Source organism: Equus quagga, chromosome 20 (genome assembly GCF_021613505.1).
Source record: "Equus quagga isolate Etosha38 chromosome 20, UCLA_HA_Equagga_1.0, whole genome shotgun sequence".
In the NCBI taxonomy this organism is placed as follows: Eukaryota; Metazoa; Chordata; class Mammalia; order Perissodactyla; family Equidae; genus Equus; species Equus quagga.
The window spans coordinates 20,071,548-20,093,098 of record NC_060286.1 but is presented as its reverse complement, the minus strand read 5'-3'; the positions used below and the strand labels follow the sequence as shown (position 1 = coordinate 20,093,098).

At 46.8% G+C, this 21,551-nt stretch overlaps 1 protein-coding gene across 1 annotated transcript in view; it reads right to left on the bottom strand.

The window, feature by feature from the left end:
- IFT43 (intraflagellar transport 43) overlaps window positions 1–21,551 on the bottom strand; it is a 77,384-nt gene that overhangs the window by 27,273 nt on the left and 28,560 nt on the right. Inside the window, exon 3 of the mRNA XM_046646984.1 lies at window positions 20,960–21,024. Within this exon, the coding sequence (XP_046502940.1) occupies window positions 20,960–21,024 (65 nt within the window). The remainder of the gene's footprint in view (window positions 1–20,959; window positions 21,025–21,551) is intronic.

The following is a 21,551-nucleotide window of genomic DNA, read 5'->3' as shown; positions in this document are numbered from 1 at the left end:
TTTAAGCCAGCTGTTCTTAACCAGTGACGCACAACAGAATCACACCTGGGAAGCTTTCTCAGCGTCCGTGCGCTGGACCTCACCCCATGTCCCGCCTGAGGCAGCAATTTCTAGAAATGGGACCCAGTCACATAGAGGAGATCACTGCCCTACACCTTATTTCAGAGAGCAGGCTGGACTCTCCAGTTGCTAAGCAGCAAAATGGAAACCTCTGCACCTTATACTTCTCAGTTGCCTACTTTCTTCCAGAAAAAGTACGAATGAACTCTGAGTTGACCTGAAGGCTGAGGGCAGGAAGGAAAAGCCTTCACAGACTGAAGCCCCAGTCCTGCATGATCCTGACTGGGCTATCCCAAAACTCAGACCAGAGCCCATGGTGTTCGCATAAGCTAGGCAGGTGCTCTCCACCCTGGCAGGCCCGGAAGCAATCCAGATCCGATTAGAGATGCTTGTTCAATATTCAAAATGTAAAACATAGAGGTTGCTGAACCAGCACATTGAAAAGTTAATTAAATGCCAGGTTTCTTTTTGAGAGCTACTCCATCACTTGCTGACTGCTCTGGCCATTTTGCAGAATGGAGCTTCAACTCTGGACAGTGAGAGTAAACGCTCTCCCTCACCTCCCACCTTGTGGAGATAGGCTGATAGGAGTAAGGATACTCTGGCTTCCTGCTTTCCAGCGAATGAGGCACTGACCCTGGTCAGTGACTTGGCAAGATGCGGAACCAGGGCTATCTCTGTGTGGCCCTTTCCAAATCGCTAAACACGCTCCGCCGTGAGGCCGGCACTCTTTACCCATCGGGTTCTCAGGTGGAGGACTTCAAGGTTCATGGCGTTGTCTTGCTATCCCCGCCGTCATTTAAAGCCTAGACCTGCAGCTCAACACCCAAGCAGCCCCTCCTGGTTTTCACCCCTGCCTCTCGACGACCCGCACTAGCCTGCTCCTCCTTGGCTTCACACGTCCACCCTGGATCCTCAGGGGAAAGCCCATCCCCAGGCCCCACCCCCAAGCCTGTCATGTGAAGTCTGATGACTGATGGTAACACAGTTGACGTTTACTGAGCTTGTGGGGTGCCAGGCACTATCATTACATTATCTTATTTGTATACCACTATTATATAACAACGTATATTATATATAGTACTGTATATTATCTTATCACATTATCTTATTTAATCTTCTCCATTTCACAGATGAGGAGACTGGGATTCAGAGAAGTAAAGCAATTGGCCTAAGGTCACCCAGCCGGAAAGCTGTAGGGCTGGAATACAAGCTCTGGGCTGTCTGACATCACTGTCACTTCTGGGCTGTCACTTCTTAACCCCTACACAACACAGAGACGCACAGGCAGTTCTCCACCATGGGAAACGCTCACGCTACAGACTCTGCTTCAAATCCAATTAATATTTTCCGTGACAAGGACAGACTCTCAACTTATGGTACGGCAGTACTGTAGCTGTGTCAGGCTTGACAATTTGGTAGTTAATGTTGGTTTAACTGTTCTGTGTGATTTATTATGTATGTTTTATTTACAACATGACAGCTTGTGTTGTGGCAGAAAAGAGATCCTGTCTAGTGAAGTCACCTTTTGCTCCACATACTCTCCTTTTCTAAGTCGTTTTGCACAAATGCAATGCCTTTCTTTCGGAGTTTAAAGACCACACTGACATTCAACGGGCATGATACGGTCAGCTGAGGACGAGCTCGATCGCACTGGCACATCCCGTGACTGCAGCCACACGGACCACCGCCGAATCCTGGATCCTGTTTCACTCTGGGGCCCGGTGCCTAAGAAGTGGGGGGGAATGTACAAACCCTCCCCGCCTGCGGAGTCTGTCTTTTCTGCCCTCCCCGTCGCATCCGACGGAAGGCCTCAGCTGCTGCTCACACGGGTTACGTGCTGAAGGGTGAGAGGCAGCCCTAATGTAGACATCATCTCAGTTAAAATGTTTCTCTCGAGTTTAATGGAATACTGCAGAGATCTAAATGGAGATAAAGTACCACGGCTCAGAGAACAGCCAGGATGCTCTCTTTATGCAGCATGACAATGTTCGGTGGTTAATTAGACACCGTTAACCTATTTTAGCAGGGGACATAACTGGGATAAATGGGGGGAAGTGTCCTTGAAGTCTCTTAACATCCACAGCACATATTGGACCCTAGACTCACCTCCCCGCTGCAAGACAGAACAGGCTTCAAACAGACCCGAGTGCCAGGCAGTTAGAGCCCCGATGCCCCGGGGAAGGCCCTCTGCTGGCCCATGCCCTGCTGACCACGGCCTCTGACCTGGAGAGGCATGTGAAGGGTTTGGACAAATGGTTACCGTGACAACTTGTTGCCCCTGAAAGAAAAGCTAAAGCCACGGTAAGGAGCTCTCAGGACTCCCGTGACAAAAAGAAGAAACTCTGCAGCCAGGGGCCAAATTCATAAGGAAACACCTGGTAAGGGGAAGAGCAGGAATGTGGTACCGGCCAAACTGGAGCCAAAGCCACCTCACATTTTAAAAACGCATTACTCCTCTGGAGGAAAAGACATCAAAATGCCATTTCCTTGCGAGGTCTTCTACCCTCATAATTTTTAAATGTCCAATAAAAATTTCCCAAGTTCTCCAAACCTCATGGAGGTGCAGTTTTGCCAAAGCGTAAGAGCCAGGAGGTCCTCTGGCCCGGATCACGACACGTCACTAGCACAGCCAGACCAGCACTCTACTCTATGAACTGTGTGACCCACCAAATGAGCCCTCACGAGGAAAGCGCAAATCTGAGGAGAGGAGAAACGTGCCATCGTAATCCTGGCTACAACGTCCAGTCAGGATGAGGCAGGAGACTGGTTAGCTGGGGCACCTCTGGTCTAAGATGTCCCTATACCCATAATACTGACTACAAGCCAGCTATTTCTCCTGAACTGAAGTTTTCCTTGACCAATAGACTCCTCCTGATTTAAACCTCTCCTGAAAGCTGAAGTGCCCTCTCTTCTGCCCTTCAGTTCCCAGTTCTTGCCATTCTTGTGTTTGGTGTCCAATATGTATTTGCAAGTATTGTCTTTTCTCCCATCTTTTAAAACCAAGCAAGAATGCCCCAGTACCCACATTTTGGCACTTTGGGGTTTTAGGTCACATTAGATATTCAGCTACTGCCGGGAAGGGGTCTAATCAACAAGGAGTCTGGTAAAAAGATGAAAACCGACGTCCATCGGTGTCCTCTCTGTAGACTGCCAAGCCCTATCAAGTTGAAGATAGTGAATTACAAGGCAATTCCTGGGTGAAGTTTGCCCCCTGCTGGTCAGATTCAAAATAACACCTTTGTTCTGATTCAAACTCGAAAGGAGCATTTATTTATCAGGAGGAAAAAAGAGCTGAAATACATAGAAACAGTTTTAGTAGCTAAAAACAGTTATGGGAACATATGACATGTACGTATGTGCCTGCTACCAATAAATAAAAAGCTGGAAGAGTTTAGAACTCTAGATCCTGGGTATCTCAAATGAACATTATTTTATTCAGAAATGTAATTGAATAACTAATTATCTATTAGGCATGAATGGGAGGTGTTGGGGTTTGGGGATCTTTTGCTCAGGATTTTACAATCTTGTAGGAGAAAAGAATACTATAGAAATGACAGTAGTACCTCCAGAAGACAGACTCCTACCACCGTCCACCCCTGCATCTTCCAGATGAGGAAAAGGAGACCGGGGGTTGTCACAGGACCTAACTAAAGCCCCCAAATCAGCTGCACACAGAGCTAGAACCAGAGACCAAGGTTCACAACCCCTCACCTGCTGCTGGTTTGACTGTGCCCCAAACTTAACAGGGCAAGTAAGGCGATGTAAGCCAAACGTCACGGGAGCACTAAAGAGGGAACCAGCCACTCCAGGTGGGGGCATCTGGGAAGGCTTCCGAGAGGACTTGCCAACTGAAAGGCAAGTGGACAACAGGCAGAAAAGCTGTAGGCAGGCTTTTCCGGCTGCAGGCGACAATCCGAACAAAGACAGGAGGCATGGAAGGGCCCAGTGTGTTCAGAAAACAGCAGGGGACCTGGTGTGGCTGCAACACAGACAAGGCATCAGAGCTGGCAGGGTAAGCAGACTTGAACACGATGCTATGACACGCTGGTACCAACTCGATCAATAGAGACACTGACACTGATCAGAGATCAGGGGGCAACCGTGGGACTAGAAACTCATTCTCACTGGGCTCCTTTTTCCCCTTTAAGTCACTTAAGGCCACAATTTACAGAGAAGTTTCAGTGAATAATATGCAACTCACTTCATACCCTCAGTACAAAAGCAGCACACAGGGGTTACGTGGAAGAAGTGCTACAGGACAGTGTTTCCCAAACATCGGACAGTTTCAAGGGCCACCTTCACAAATTTTGTTATAGCTGTGCACTTTTTGCCCCTAGTTAATATTTTCTTTAAATGGATTCCTTACGTTTACCTTAATAAATGTATTTAAAGGAATATGTTACATCCTCAATGGAAAGCTGGCATCACCAGCCATATAGAAGATAACTGTAAAAAACAATACAGTTTTTAAAAACACAAAATTCATTTTATTACAGCTAGATATTGCTCTTTGGCCAAAAGTCTGAGCCTATGGCTTATGCTTTTTTTTGTTAAAAAAGGTAGATTAGCAAGGTTAGAAAGGTATTAAAGAAATACTAGCTACAAATTGAGACTTTCCCATTAACATGATCAGAGGGACTCAGGAAGCTAATGGAAAAGAGAATAAATAACTCTGTGACTCAACGCCCATCTCTGGGAAACACAGCTATAAGGATGGAGGATGGAATGACATAGGATGTGGTGACTGAAACGTGGAAATCGGGGGTCCCTAAGTCAGGGGGCAAACTTTTACTAGTGTCTCTGGAAACCTTTATTTCAGTCCATTTTTAATCCCTCAGTGGGCTAGGTCTTTTCCTCCTGGAGAGAACTCTCTGCTTTGTAATGGAGAAACCTGTAAAGATGTCCTTCCAGTCACTTACCCATTGTCTTCTCTACCCCTCCTCTCCAACCTGTGAAAGGATGGTGCCCCCAAAGCCATGAACACACAGAGACTCACCCAAGCGATGAGGTGCTCAGAGAGAAGATGCCTCTGCCATTAGAGGCAACCCACTTCCAGCTGCCAGCGTCGGGGGCCAGTGGGGCAGGCAGGCTCGGGGCCCACCCTGGTGACCGCCTGTGTAGATGAACCCAGGACACCCTGGCACTTCAAAGCATGGCCTCTGGTACAATGACTGCTGAGAAAGCAGGAGAAACCGGCATGGCCAGTTACATGACCAGTAACCAGCCTGGTGAGGGTAGCATGGATCGAAAAAGAGAATCACTGGCAGACCCACTAGACCAAAAAGATTAGGTGAGGGGCTCTATTTCGCGTGCACATTCATTCCTACATATGCCCAAGCTGCTGCTTTTAGACCAAAACTGCTTTCGGTGACTTCTCAATACAGGACTAAAAAGAAAAGGGAAGAAGTAGGTATGATGTTCACAGCCGCATTTTATTTTTGAGAGGCTGAATCCATCAAAAGGAGAACGAGGAGGTCCTTTATGTCAGAAGAATTGTAGCCAATGGCTGGCGTCTCTAGTCGGTCCCTTTTGGCTCTTAGCTGCTCGCACTGCAAAGCAGCGAGTCCCCCTTAGCAGGGAGCTGTCTCAGGGGACACAACTTTTTTTTCCTTGAAAGTTTTCCGTTTCAGTAAGATGGTTTCATATGATCAACATCTCATTTCTGCGAGGGTCCCGGAGGACGGCAGTAAAGACAATTTTATTCTAAGAGACTCGCTGTTGCACAAATAGTACAGTGCATGGCCTTTTCATGAACTTGAGATAAATGCATGCAGCTCTCAAGGTTTCAGGATGGGCATGGCTGTAGAATGAGAGGCACATTATATGACACTAATTAGCTGTCTGACCTTGGGCAGTGGGGCAAGGTGACATTTAAGGGCTTTTCTAACTCCAAGGTTCTACAACTGAGTCCCTTAACTGCCCCAGGCCTCATTTTCTCCATCTCCAAACTGAAGGGGCCACACTGCATGACTTCCCAGGTCCCTCCCCAGCTGTAGGAATGATCACTGACCCTGCCTCCTGATGTGGCCCCACCCCCACCTGCTCCCCATTAATACGGCTCCCTATTCTGACAACCCCCAAGCAACCCCTTCCCTGAAACAGTTTATCCGGACCCAAAGTTTCCATCAAGATGCTGTACTGTGCCAGTTTGGAGAGCCCAAGGTCCGCATGGCTGGTAAAACAAACAAAAAGGAAGAAAGAAAAGAAGGAAACCTTCTTTCCTTTATTCACTCATTTTTAGGATGGCAAAATTAACCAAGGCTCTCTGCCTTCCTAAGAAGTGAAGACACTTTCCTCCTGGGTCCTCCCCCTCCTTTCTCAGCCGGTGTCGAACCTGCCTCTATGTCCCACCAGCAGAGAGAAACCTTGCTCTCCCTCTACACTCCTCTCTAAGCGGTCAACCCACTCGCAACAGTCCCAGCTGTCTACCCTCTGCTGACTACAGCTCCATCCTACTTCCCTTCCCTGCCGGCAGCTGGAAAGAGGGTGTCTGCCTGGACCTGCTGAAGCCCCCAAACCTCCAACCAGGGCACCTCAGAGACCCGCCCTCTGTTCCCCGCGGCCAGGAGGAAGGAGGACCACGAGCCCCGGGCTCAGGCACTCGGGACCCAGCCAGCCTAGGTGTGGGAGCTGAGCTCTGAGCTTGGGCCCCGGTTTGAACTGGCTTAAAACCAGAGGCTCTGAGTATGGGCCCTAGAGACAGAGGGTTCAAATCTGAGTTCCCCATTCACTAGCTGTGTGCTCTTGGGCAAGTCACTTAAACTCGGCAAAAGTGGGGATAAGACCACATTCGGCTTCACAGGGTTGTTGTAAGAGTTAATTAAGCTAATTCATGCAAAGCATTTAGCATGGTACTCGGCACACAGGAAGTACTCAGTGAACAGGAACTGCTGCTGCCATCGTCATCAGCAGCATCAGTGCCCGTCTCTGTTTCCTATCCTGCTAATCCTTAATGCCACCTTTCTCCTCCTGGGTCCTGTAACTGAGCCCCAGCCCAGAGAAGGGTGCTGACTAGGTGTACCCAGCTCAGTAGCTTCACACCCTTTGCCTCTAGACCCATCACCTCCCCCACTTCACCACCTTCCTGCTGCCCCTGGCTGAACTTGCCTGGCCCCGGCAGCCTGCCCTGAAAGCACGCCCTTGCCACGTACCCTGCCATTTCCCATCTACACACTCCCAGCCCCACACCAGAAACAATTTTCCCAGCTCACAAGGCTTCTCCACCAGCTGGCCACCGCCTCCTACAACACAATTACCTGCACCTCCAGGGTTAACCCCAGGTTTCTCGTGTTTTCCATCTCCTGCTTTACTTTTTCTGTCTCTTGGCTCCCTTCCTTCACTTCAGCCACTTCTGTTTATCCCTGTCTAAAAGGCAACTTTCTCTAGCTTTCAAATCCTTTCTAAAGGATCCCCCACACCTGGAAAGCTTCTAGTAAAAACAACTTGGTATCTACCCAAAAGTCATCTCCCCCTCCTCTTGCTTCAAACGCCAATTTTGTTGGGGTGGCAAAGAGCCCAACTGAAGATGTTCAACTCCCCAGCCTCTCTCGCATTCAGGAGCGGGCATACGCCACATTTCTAACCAACGAGAAGACGGAGCAGTCCCTGGAGAGCGGATCCCACTCCATCACCTCCAAAACACAAATTCTTACTAAGAAAGAGCCCTTTGCCTTCACCTCCATGTTATTCTCTGTCTTCCTGACTGGAAAATAAGGCGAGGCCTGGAGGGACAGCAGCCGTCATACAAGCATGAGGCATGAACATGATGACGAAGGCACACGTGCTAAGGACGGCAGGCAGGAAGACGGAAGAGTTCCATCCCTGCTGTCACCGTGGAGCTGCCACACCAGCCCCGGACTGGAGCCCCGGACCTCTTGTTTTCTAACACAAACCTCTGTCTGTTGAAGCCCCGAAGGCCTGCCCCCGCCTCCATGTTTGTCAACTGTCTCATTTCAAGGCAGTGATTCATAGAATAAAATGCCTGTTTCAGGCTGGTGTCTAGAAAGCATATGTCAGAAGTTCAAACATATTTCCTGAGCTGTAGAGAGAGGGCCTTTGAGACCACCTAGTTTTCACGCTGAAGAGGCTGAGCTGCAGGGTGCTGGACCAGCGGCACAAGGTCACACTGGACCTCGCCTCCTCCTCTCCCAGCCCGGGGCTCGGGGAAAGGAAATCTTTACACACCAGGGCTTAGACACGTGGGAGTTCTCGGAATCACAATAGCCCAGTGCTGAAAAGGGAACACTGAGATCATCCAGTCCAAACCCCCCACGGAACCTCAGCCCAGAGTCCACATGCCTTGTCCCAAGGTCACACGGCGAGTGAGTGGCAGAAGGGGACTAGAGCACAGGTAGATGTCCCAACTCCTAATACACGCATGGGGACATGGTGCCCCGAAGCAGGGAGGGCGACCAGAAATGAGCTCAGGCCTCCAAGGTGGATGCCTGACTCTAACGTGCCCTTGGAGCACCTGGCTCTGGGTGGAGGGCCTCCTGGGTTCCTGAGGCTCTGAGGGCAGAGAAACTCAGCCTCGCAAAGGACTCCCAGGCCTGACACCAGAGACAGGGCGGCCAGCGCACCAGTAACTAGACCTCTCTGGCTGGCGCGCGAGCTGGCCGCCCGGGAAGGGATCCAGTTCTTGGAGGGCACTGCAGGGTTAGGAGGAACGGTCGTTTCCAATGCCTAATTGAACTTAATGACCACCCTAATGAGGCCTTGAACGGCAGGACTGCCATGGCCTTGGCTCGGGCCCCTGAGCGCAGGCCGCGTCCTCTGTGCTCACCTTCTTCTCAGGGCCAGGCAGCAGGCTGGAGCGCGGCTCTGCACACAGGCTGCTGGAGGAGACGAAGAAGGGCGGAGATCACACAGCCACCCCTGCTATCCCCCCACTGGCTGACCATCTTGGAGCCATGTCAAGATGGCCCTTGGGGAACATCTGCTGAGGCTCTCCCAAGTGCAAAGGCACCATCCTGGGGGCTGAGGGCACGAAAATGGGAGGCGGCGAGGCACGGAGAACAAGACCCCACAGTCAGGCCCACCTGGGTTCACATTCTGGTGGCTACTCACTAGCTGTGTGACTTTGAGTAAGTTATTTAATCTTTCTGAACTTCCATTTCCTCATCTCTAAGCAGAAATAATAACAGAACCTACCTTATGGGGTTGCTATGAGGATAAAGTAAGATGATGGTACTTAGCAGCATGCCCAGCACAAAAGCCATAATAAATGATGTCTGTCTGAGTGCACGTTTGTACTATTTGTGTACTATTGTGTATGCATGTGTGTGTGTGCATGTGTGTTCTCTCATCCATACGACAAGAGGGCTGGGCTAGACATGTGGGCTGTCTACACATGGGTTCTGAAGCATGGCCCCAGAAGGCAGAAGCTAGATCAGAGGATGAAGCTACAAATTTCCAAAAGACTAGAGTCGTTTTCAAAAAAAATCAGGGCGGTTGATAATGGCAAAAAAAAAGCAGAAATAACCTAAATGCCCATCAAGAGGGGAACAGATGCGATCCCACCCACACCATGGGAATGTTACATAGCACTTAAAAAAAGGCGGTAAATCCACACGGACCAAAAGATCTCCAGGATGTACTGTTAAATGAGAGATGAAAAACATGAGGTGCACAACACACTTAATATGATCCCATTTGTGTAAAAAACACACACATAGATTTCTGCAAGTACATCTACTGATGTTGTAAAAGATACCAACGAACGCTTACCTGTAGTTACTTCTAGAGAGGTCACTAGAGGTGGAGGAGATGGTAGTTTCAGGCAAATTTAGCTTTCTCTCTCTTGTTTGAATTTTTACACCATTAAAGTGCTCTTGGTGTGCTTGTACGACTAAACAAGACTTTATTTTTTAAAAAATGCTTCCATTGAGTTCCCCAGCAACGGAGGGGTTCCTGCAGACCCTGGACCAGCACTTGTCGAGACACCAGAATTTGACAGGGGGTTGGCTGAAACCGGCCCTAACCTTCTAGTTTCAGGACCTCTGCATACATGACAATCCTGAGAGACAGAGGAATGTTCCCTAGGACGCTGTGCTCTTTGGCTGGTGTCTTTAAGAGATACTTCTGTAGGCCTGTCCTTTCTTTCCTGAGCCTCAGAGACCCTTCTACCTTACAGTCCTACCCCTGGCTCCAAGAAATGACCAGCTCTAGTCACAGGAGAATTTTCACTTCCACAAAACTAGAAACTGTAAAGGGCCAAAAGCCAAAGCCTTCACAGGACATGCTGAGAGACCTTTCTGGAACGACTCCTGGCTTCAATCACAAAATAAAACTCAAGAGCAGCTTAACAAGTTAAGAAAGCTGGAGGCCTGAAAGGAAGCCAGGGCAGGCTCTGGGGGGGGGGGGGGGGGCTGGGGATGAGGGCTGCGCTCTGCGCTCTTCTGCAGGCCTCCCCACAGGCAACCGGGAAGCAGTGCTGCTGACTTGGGCCCTTAGAAACACAGCCCTTGTGGGCCGTGTGGCCTCGGGGACTCAGCTGGCTCTTCTCTGGTGCACAAGCATAGGCACCAAGTTCATCTCAAGTCACTGTGTGCGCTCCTCCCCTCCTCCCCGGGCATCAGTACTCACCTCTGCTCCAGGGAGCGAACTGACTAGGGCCACTTGTCAGGAGACGGCTCCACTCTTCAGAGTGGGAAGTGAAGTATCCAAATGCTACTCCACACGGGGCTACGGGGACAGACTGCTATCACCTTCAATTGGGAGCCACTTGACAGAATTGCAAGATTCCAATTATTTCATATTTAGTCATTTGCATAAGTAAATTGGTTTTGTGACACTAGACAAGCCATCCAGGGGCCTAAACTGCAAAAACTACAACATAGAACATCTCTGCTTGCTCTGAACTGAACATCACTGTATCAATCCACGTGGAAGAGCATGAAAATGCTCCCCCAATCCTCAATGAGAAAAATGTTGATGCACGCTTCGTATCTCTCCCGTAGCCTATGGGATCTATGTGTACCATATCTCAAGCTTTTATGATACTTTCCAAAGGGTCACATTACGGCTATTCGAGGAAAAAACACTGCAAGTCTGCTTTCTCAGCCTGGGAAAATACCACATATATTATGCCTGCTCATGACTACTTTTATTGAGATAGGAAATTTTGTAGTAGTATGCAGCCCTTAAAAATGAGGCAGTTCTACTCCATATTGAGATCCAGAAAGCTCACTAAGAAATATTGTTAGATGATAAAAGAAAAATGCAGAAGAGATATGTTACCATTTATGTGGTGTGATAAAAGAATATATTAACCTATATCTTTTGTAAACGCACAGAATATCTTCAGAAGGAAACACACAAAAACTGGCTGACAATGGTTGCCTCCAGGAAGGGAAACTGGATGCCTAGGGGAGCAGGGAAGGGAGAGAGACATTTCCATTTCATATCTCATCCTTTTTTATCTTTTAAATTCTATACTATGTATATTCCTTATTTATTTAAAAATAAATTAAAAATTCACTGAGTTCTAATGTCTCAAAAAACGGCATGAAGTTATACAATGAATAAAACATGAGAATTTGCATTGTCTCCACATTCTCCTCTCTTTCTCTATTTCACAGTCCTTTTGAGGAAATGATAAACCTGTTTCAACTTAGTTACATTTGAGATTTAAGGTCAAATAGATCCTACTTCATAAAAAGGCAGAATATCGTCATTACGAAAAGGGCTTCTGTCTGACAAAGTGAGAGCTGGGGGCACCTGCTGGCCAAGGGACAGTGCTCTGTCAATGTGTCCAGAGAATGAATAAATGCCTACCTTTACCTCTGTCCATGAGGAGTGAGACTCAGTACGTACCTCATGGCTGTGCCCACTTCAGGGCTAGTAGGAAAAGACAGCCCAGCTAAGTCCTGCCATCATCCATCCCTTATTCTCATTCCTTCCCACCTACCAGCTACCAAAACAAACAAAATCTACCAGAATGATACGAGTGTTTGAAGACAGGAAAATCTTAAGGGTATAATGAGCTCGACGCATCCCACACTTTGCACTACTTCAGCGAGGACACTGATTTTTCACTAGTTATTTCAAGGTACACAGTCTAGGTGTTATTTATTTCATCTTCAGATCTTACTGAATGTATAGGATTCCCAGCAATAAACAGTGCAATTAAATTCCAATTAAAAAAAACCTGTGAATTCTCTTAAGTCCATTAAAATAAAAACCTATCTAGATCTTTCTCTACTATCTTTCCATCTGGGATCTGAACATAAGTTAAGAGCAAAGCAGGAAATTACTCTTTGGACGGTGACAGATGGCAGCTAGACTTTTGGTGGTGAACATAAGTAGTCTATTCACAAGTTGAAATATGATGTACACCTGAAATTTATATAATGGTATAAACCAATGTTACCTCAATAAAACAAAACAAAACCAAACAATTACTCTTTGCGGAGCCTACACAGAACAAACAAATGTAAGGTATACATTAAAAAGATAGGTTGTTGCTTGGCCCTGAAGCCACCTTTTCTGAATTTGCTGTGTCTCGGAAGCCACATGGAGGAAAAACATATATGCAGGAGGAAGCGATGATGATAAAGCTGAGACAAAGGTCCAAGCAGGGAGCTCTTGTGGGCATCTCCAAAAGCCACAGAAACAGGCACATGGCACCCTGGGCAGAGCCAGTGGAAATGGGTGCACAGTTGGCACCTAGGACCTTCCCTTCTCACCCTCCCACATGCAAGCACCTCATCTGATTTCACCCGATACCGGATACTCATCTCTGACGTATGACCAACCTCACTAAGAACCAAATAACTTCACCCCTGGTGCCCAGGACCCCTGACGATGCCATATCGATTCTGGGTTCTTTGTAGCTGAGGGCAGCATGTGGAAAATAAATTCTCAGTACTTCTAAATAAAATTGTGTTTACTGTTAAAAATCTGAAGGTCAAGGATTAAGCTCTTTTCCTTCACTGGGACTCGAGGACACCTGGTCCCTTTTTAATTACTGGAGCTCTGGAAAAAAAGCCCAAAGTTCACTCATGATCAAATACGTACTGAGCACCTATATGTTCCAGGCGCTACAGACCCAGGAGCAAACTAGATTGACAAAAATCTCTTGCAAAGTAACTATTTACCACTTACCAGTAACGCAAATGCAAAGGCAGCTGCAGCTCTCAAACAGTTCAGTACAAAATAAAAATAACTAACAAATAGAGAACCAGGAAAGAGCCACATGTGGTAACACTTTAACAACTAGAAGGGTGTTCGTTGTACCATTCTCGCAACTTTTCCATAGGTTTGAAATTTTTCTAAATAAAAAGTCTAGAGGGGGAACAGGCAGGACTACAGCTATAAATTGTATTTCAGGTAACAAAGTAGTTGATGAGAGAAAGTTATTTATAGGAGAATTTCTGTTAAGTGAAAATTAGGAAACCAGCATTGACAGCCTTTAATGAAATCGTGGCCCTAGGCAACAATCATCAATGGTTGCCTTGAACAGCAGGTGGGGGTTTGGTGCGGAATGTCAAATGAAGGGCACACCCCTGACCCCAGTGACTGACCGCAGCCTCACTTAAAGTGGAACCCCAGATGCCTGCGGCTTCTCAGGTCCGTGCCTTCAGACGTGACGCAGCAGGATGCACGCAACACAAGCTGCAAAGTATTCCCGCCCCAACAGCGGGCCTGAATCTAACTGCCAGTTGATACAGATCTGACACCCAGTTTCACAAGGAGCGTGGAGACAGAGGAGCAAGTTAAACACCATGACTAGGAAGCCATGGGCCAAATCCAGAATGTGGGACACTCTACAGGACAAGCTTCTCAAAAAAAAAAGAAAAAAATCAATGGCATGGGGGAAAAAAGGGGAGAGGAGAGTGTTGCAGAATAAAAGAAAGACTAAAGTCATCTAACGACTCAGTACAAGGTGGGGACCTTGGTCTGCCCTTTTTACGATGCAATTGTAAAAAGACATCTTTGAGACGATGGAAGCACCTTGACATGATCTGGACATCAGATGGCACTAAGGAATCACTATTAATTTTGATAGGCAGGATAATGATGTTTATTAAACAAAAACAGTCCTTATCAGTTAACAAAAACTATCTTCAGCAAGAAGGGAAGAAAGGGAGGGAGCCATGACATTCTTTGTATATTGTCAAGCTCCTCTACTCATCCTTGGCTTCATAAAGGATATAGGATTTTTCACATCCATATGCACACCTTCTTAAGACTAAGTAACCATATACCCCTATATATATCTAACCCAGTACTTCCCCATCTTTTGCAAGACGTAGGGCACTTAAAAATAACATTTGAATGCAAAACTGGGTGGATGGATGAGACTTCTTGTGGTTGCAGGTGACCAGCCTAGGGGCCTTGGCAGTTCTAGGCCAGGCCCAGCGGGCTCAGGGGCAGAGCACCCACATCTTGGCATACCTGCACCCACAGTGCAGCACACAGCACGCTGGTGGGGAAGCCCCAGCTAACCTACCCCCTGTGACACCTTTCTAAGAAACTGACTTTGGTGGGATGGACAGCCTGTAAGGGAGCTGGTTTAAGAGGATAAGACATGTGTTTGCAACTGTGCTTATAGATCTAGGAGCCTGGCAGCTCTGTGAATTTTGCCTTTTACACTTTGGTAGCCTAATAAGAATTAAGTACTCGCTACTAAAGAGAAGGTAAAGAAAGTCTGGTATGGCAATGACACAGAGGGAGAGGACAGAAGCCCTTTAGTATTCTTGGAACATCTATGCCATTAAAAAAAAAAAAACGCAAGAGAGAAGGAGGAGGGAAGGGGGCAACCTCAGGACCGGCACACGCTGTTCTACCGCCATCTTGATGTCCTTGACGCGTGCAGATGGTGTGGAAGTGGCTGGCACCAGAACAGCCCAGGAGAAGGAATGAGCGGCCAATGGAGATTTATGTGAGGAGAGTGAGATGGACAAGGTAAAATTGTCAGGAGGAGTTGTTAGAAAGTAAAATATATTGTGACAATTCCACTCCTGCCGTTCATCAATAAACTGACAGATCATTTAGTGTCAATTAGGAGTGATAGATGGACAAGTCCCCATGATCCTGGGCCAAAATTAATGGCTGGGAGGGAGAGGGTGATTGAAAATGACGGCTGACATTGAGAGCAAAGTCCTGAAAGTCCCTGAGGGGCCATTACTTGCCTCATTCCCTTGCAGATCAGTGCAGGGACAAACCCAAAAACAGACACTTTGAGACAAAACTTAATCAGACTACCTTTCCTTCCTCCCTGTTCCAAGTCTGGTTGCCTCTCCTTCAGCTCTAGTTCCCATGGCCAAGCCAGTGACCCACTCAGGCCCCAACTCAGGCAACTTCAGAGGCGTGCACAGCCTGGCTCCAAGATGGGATTTTGGGCACAGCTATGACTTTGGCGTCAGGAGAAGGGACAGGTCCCAGGCAATTCCTGAATACAGCCTTTCCCTGTGGCTCAGGGGTGAGCATCTCTAGCCAGTAAGGTGGCTGACACATGCTCTGCTCCCTATCTTAGGCAATATTATGCAAATAAATCAAAGGAATCCCAGAAACACAGCCCTTGGCCGCAAGCTCCTCAATCAGATCTGTCAACAGCCCTCCTACTTGCCACTGGTGACAACATCACCACAGACCTTCGTAATGCTCATTTTCTCCTACCTCCCTCGTGGAGGGATACCTACCTTATAGAAGGGAATCTACCCGAGAGAGCTGGTGTAATGCACATATAAGGTGTGGCTATGGACTTAATGTTTGTGTCCCCCCAAAATTCCTATGATGAAACCCTAATCCCCAGTGTGATGGTGTTTGGAGATGGGGGCCTTTGGGAGGTAATGAGACAAGGTCATGAGGGTGGAGCTCCTGTAATGGGATTAGTGCCCTTATAAAAAGAGGAAGAGACACAAGATCTCTCTCTCTTTGAGCATACACCAAGGAAGGTTATGTGAGGAATAACCAGGAAGAGGGTCCTCACCAAGAACCCAACCATGCTGGCACCCTGATCGCGAACTTCCAGTCTTCAGAAAGAATGAGAAATAAATGTGTGCCGTGTAAGCCACCCAGTCTATGGCAGTCTCTTACAGCAGCCCGAGCTGACTGAAGACAGGTGCCCCGCACAGTGTCATCATTATCATCCCCAAAGAATTTAAGGTGAGTATACTGTTTTCCAGTGTGAACTCTCTGCTCTAACCAGAGTGACAATTAAGGTTACTATCCCCCACAACACTTGCCCACACCAACCTTTGAATTAAAACGCTCTCCTATGATCCTCTTTGTGCATCCAAGTCACCCAGCTGGACCCCCATCTCCTCTGCAAGGGACTCCCAGACCACTGTGAGTACTCTCTCCACTGACGCCACATTGCCAGCGTTAGCCATCCCATTCATTTCTCACTCTAGATGTGCTCCTGACTTTTGTGAATGAAAATGCCTGACCTCTCCAACTGGAATCCGAGCTCTGGTAGGGCAGGAAGCACATCTACACTCCGGGCTCCCCGGAGCGCTCTGCAAACAGCAGGAGCTCATGTGTTCCAGCCTCCACAGAGCAGATCCTCAATGTGACTCGACACTCGCCTCTCTGACCCCTAGTCAGAGGCCCCCCTTCCTCTTTCTGTCCCAAATCTGTTCTCCTTGCCTCCAGATGCCAGCTCACCTTTGCTCCAACAAGCTCAACAACCAGTTTGCCTTCCTACTTTGACAAAAGAAAAAAAGAAAACAAAAAAAAGAGGCCAATCCAAAAGCAAAGTCCCCGAATTCCCTACTCCCCCTTAACCTTTCCTGACAACTTATCCAGCCTTTCCAAGCTCCATCCTGTCCTGGAAAAAAACGCCTCTGCCTCCTCCCGTCCAAGGTCAATTCGTCTCTCCCGGAAGGTCTTCTATCCCTCCAGGATCGCACTCCTCCAAATCCCCCGGTTCATCTGTAAGCACTCTTCCCCAGGCATTACACCCACGATTCTCAGCAGACTTCCCCTTCCAAACACGTCCCATCCCTTTCCTTTCTTTCTCCGCGTCGTAGCCTACATTACTGCCCGCATCTCCTCACCTCCCACTTCCTCTTCAACCACTGTAATCTGGCTTCTGTCCCATTGCAAATCACCATAATCACTTTCTCAAAGCCCCTAGTAACCTCGGAACAGCCAAATCCAAGGCTGTGTCCTTGTCTTCTTCTATTTTACCACGTGACTCAATGGCACCTCTTCTTTGGCCTCTCTATTCTAGGCTCCAAACTGTGGAAATCGTCTACCTGGACCACCACGAGCCCCTAAATCAGATCTCCTCCTGCTTCCTTACTGGATAGCACCACTACCCAAGCAGTCATCAAAGCTAGGCACCTGGCAGTGACCACCAACTCCTCCCTCTGCCCTGCACCCCACCAATGGCACTTCTACTTCCTCTACCTCCCAGATGTCTCCAGATCTCCTCTCCTGTCCCTGCTCACACCACCGTCCTGGTGCAGGCTCTTAGCATCCTTCATAGAGTGTTAGCTTCCCAGTAGGTCTTCCAGCCCTCCAGATCTCCACTTCCCACACTGACAGCAAAGCAATCAATCAAAAACACTGATCTGATCATTTGTTTGTTCAATTGTCACTGAGTGCTTATTATGGACTGGCACTGTTCAAGGTACTGGGGTATGTAAATAAGAGTGTGTCTCTTCTCATAGAGCTTACATTAGAGAGAAAAAGACAATATATGCATATGTACATACACACACAAACATACATATGCATGCACGTATGTCAGGTGGTGACACATAAAGCAGGAGATGGGGGACACAGGGTGACGAGGGGTGCCACTTTATATATGAGGCTGGGTGGAGCCTTGCAAGCCATGGTAGGACTTTGGGTTCTACTGACTGGGGGGAATGCCACTAGAGGGTCCTGAGCAGACACGAGAAATATCTTGCCTATGTGGAAGTGACAGTGGCTGTAGCTGGGCACTGGCAGTGCAGACAACAGATTATTTCAACCGTAGACAGAACATGGTTTGCTGATAGACGGAACGTGAGTGGAGATAAAGAGCGGAGTCCAGGATGATTCCAAAGTTCATGGTCTGAGTAACGGGGAAGATGGAGCTGCCATTCACGGAGATCTAGGGGAGACTGTGGGAGCACAGGTAAGGGGATGGAGTCGAAGGAGTTGAAATTCAGAGGAGCTACTTGGACGTCTTAGGATTAAGTTGCACACTCAAGTGGAAATGTCATGTGGACAACTGGATGTTCAAGGGAAGGACTGGGCTGGAGATATAAATTTTGGAGTCTCAGTGTACAGGTGACAGCTCAACTCTCGAGACTGGGTTAGATCACACCAAGAGTGAGTGTTGACAGAGAAGAACGGAGGTTCGAGGATGACCCCTGGGCACCCCAACATTTAAAGGGGTCAGGACTAGGCCACAGACTGAGGAGGCAAGCAAGTGAATCTCTTGAAAAGTAACACATGAAAAGGAAAAGCACCTCTCTCCAAAAGGAAACTGATTTGATCTGGAAAAATCTTAACTATATTCATTGAAAAATAAACATTTGAGATATCCTTTTGTTCTCTAAGAAGCAGATATTGGGTTTGTTTTGTTTCCATATTTCAAAATAAATTCCAGACATTACAAGCACTAAAATCCCCCAATGACTTAGAAAAATGGGGCTCCTCTACAAGACTCTCGCTAGTATACGAGACCTACATTTCAAAGTCATCTTCTTGTTCCTGGTTAGCACTAGAAAGTAGTGTTCTGTTCTCTAAAGAAGACAGTGTGGTCCTTAAGGGCATATGAACAGACAGCAAGACCACTGGGACAGAATAACAAGTCCACAGTAGACTTGGGACAACGAAGATGTAGAGTATGATGAAGGTAGCTTCTAAATTCACTAGGGAAAGATGGATACTTAAATAAACGGTGCAGGGACAACAGCCACTTAGAAAAAGATGCAACTAGATCCCTACCTCATACCACACACAAGAATTAATTCCACATGGATCAGAGATCTAAATTTTTTAAATGAAAGCATGTGGTTATATTCTAACAAAACTTGAGCTATAAAAACAGGTAGGTGGCCTGTGGGCCATAGTTTGCTGAATATTAATACACAGAAACAAAGAAGGATAAATTTTATATATGCATGCTTATTTTTTGTAAAAAGAAATATAGGGAAGGAGCAACCAGAAACTAATAGAGAGGTTACTTACAGGGATGGATGAGGATGAGGTGGAAGGGACAAGGATGGGAGCGAGACATCTATGAGAACACCTTCTGTACCATTTTGATATGATAAAAAGTACACTATCACCTGTTCTTACCAAAAACCTTTAACTTGAATCTAATCACGAGGAATCAATCAGAGAAATCCAGGATGTGAGACAATCTACAAAACAACTGGCCTAATTCCTCAAAAAAGCCAATGTCTCGGGGCTGGCTTGGTGGCATAGTGGTTAAGTTCACATGCTCCATTTCAGCAGTCCAGGGTTTGCAGGTTCAGATCCCAGGTGTGGACTTAGACAAGGCTCATCAAGCCATGCTGTGGCGGCGTCCCACATATAAAATAGAGGAAGATTGGCACAGACGTTAGCTCAGTGACAATCTTCCTCATGAAAAAAAAAAGTTCAGTGTATTGGGTGGAGGTGGAGGGGGTAGTTGGAATTATCTTAGACCAAGAGACTAAAAGAGGGGCTGGCCCCATGGCTGAGTGGTTAAGTTCACATGCTCCGCTTCGGCAGCCCAGGGTTTCACTGGTTCCAATCCTGGGCGCAGACATGGCACCGCACATCAGGCCATGCTGAGGCAGCATCTCACATGCCACAACTAGAAGGACCCACAACTAAAATATACAACTATGTACTGGGGGGCTTTGGGGAGAAGAAGAAGAAGAAGGAAAAAAAAAAGACTGGCAACAGATGTTAGCTCAGGTGCCAAACTTTGAGAAAAAAAAAGAGACTAAAAAAGACAGAATGACCAAACTCAACAAGTGAACTCTGATTGGATCCTGAAGCTATAACAGACATTTTGGGGACAACTGGGGAAATTTAAATATAAACTATATCTTAAATATTATTAAATCATTATGAAATTTCTCAGAGGTGATAACGATACTGTGATTATCTGGAGAATGTCCGTAATCTTTAGAGACGCATGCTGAAGTATTTAGAGGTGAAATGTCATGACAACTGCAACTTGTTTTCAAATGATTTAGGGGGAACAAAACATGTCTCTGTGTGTGTGTGTGTGTGTGTGTGTGTACAGAGGGGGGCGAGGGAGGGAGGAGGAAGTGGGGAAAGAATTGTAAAAAAAATATTTTTACAGTGCTATTTTGAAGGCAACACCGCTGAAGAAAATCTGAATAAGAGTAAGGTCTATTCTTTGAGAAAAAGAAATATTTTTCCTGAGTATTATCTTTAAGTAGTAAAACTGGATAGTTGGCAAATATCTTTTTTTGGTTTACCTTTCATTAAGATTTTGTGCAAGGGATTAAAGACCAAAATGATTTGTAAACCAGCAGTTACTAACAGGCAATCCCATTTTGTTGAGAAGTTACATTAAGAAGCACATCGAATGCTACAATGCTGATGAACTTCGAAAACATGCCAAGTAAAAGAAGCCAGTCATAAAGGACCACATCACGTATGATTCCACTTATATCAAACATCCAAAATATGCATATCATAGAGACAGAAAGCAGATTGGTGGCCGCCTAGGGCTGGGGAGGTTTATGGGGACATGGGAAGTGACTGCTAATGGGTATGGGGTTTCTTTGGGGGGGTGATAAAAATGTTCTAAATTTGCTTGTGGAGATGGTAGCACAACTCTGTGAATATACTACGAAAAAGTGAATTGTACACTTTAAATGCTAAATTGTAAGGTATACGAATTATATCTCAATAAAGCTGTTATAAAAAATAAAAGAACACGGGAGGAAAGGGCCCGCCCCCACCCCCAGGAGCTGCTGGCACTCACTTCGACGCCTTCATGGAGTCATCTGCCCAGCCTCCTTGCCGGCGGGGTGGTTTGGGAGGGGGAGCCTACAAGGAAAGAGGAGCCAAAATAACATGGTCACTCAAGCAAGCAGTGGCTGAGGTTAAGGTCATATACACCAACGTTTGACCTATCAAAACCTTTCAAAGAAAAATACAGTAACCTTTCTAATTTACTTTACTTTCTAATTAATCTTCCTAATTTCTACGAAAATCTGGGTGCTTTCACACCCTCCTGGTGGGTGTATAAATTGGAGAGATCTGGAGGGCAATTTGGCAACGCCTAATGAAAGCCTTTCAAATGCTCACCCATCTTGAGCCAGCAATTCTAATCCCAGGAATTTATCCCAAGGAAATAATCAGAGAGAAACATCATGTCGACTTTGAACAGTGGATAACTGGAATCAGCCAAAATGGACAGCAATAAGCAATTGAATAAATCATGGAATACACACATGAAAATACTACGCAACAATGAAAAGGTATGTTAAAAAAAGAATACTTAATGATATGAGAGAGTTCAATATATGCCAACTTTTTAAAACATGTTGCAAAATAGTAGGTAAATGCTTCTG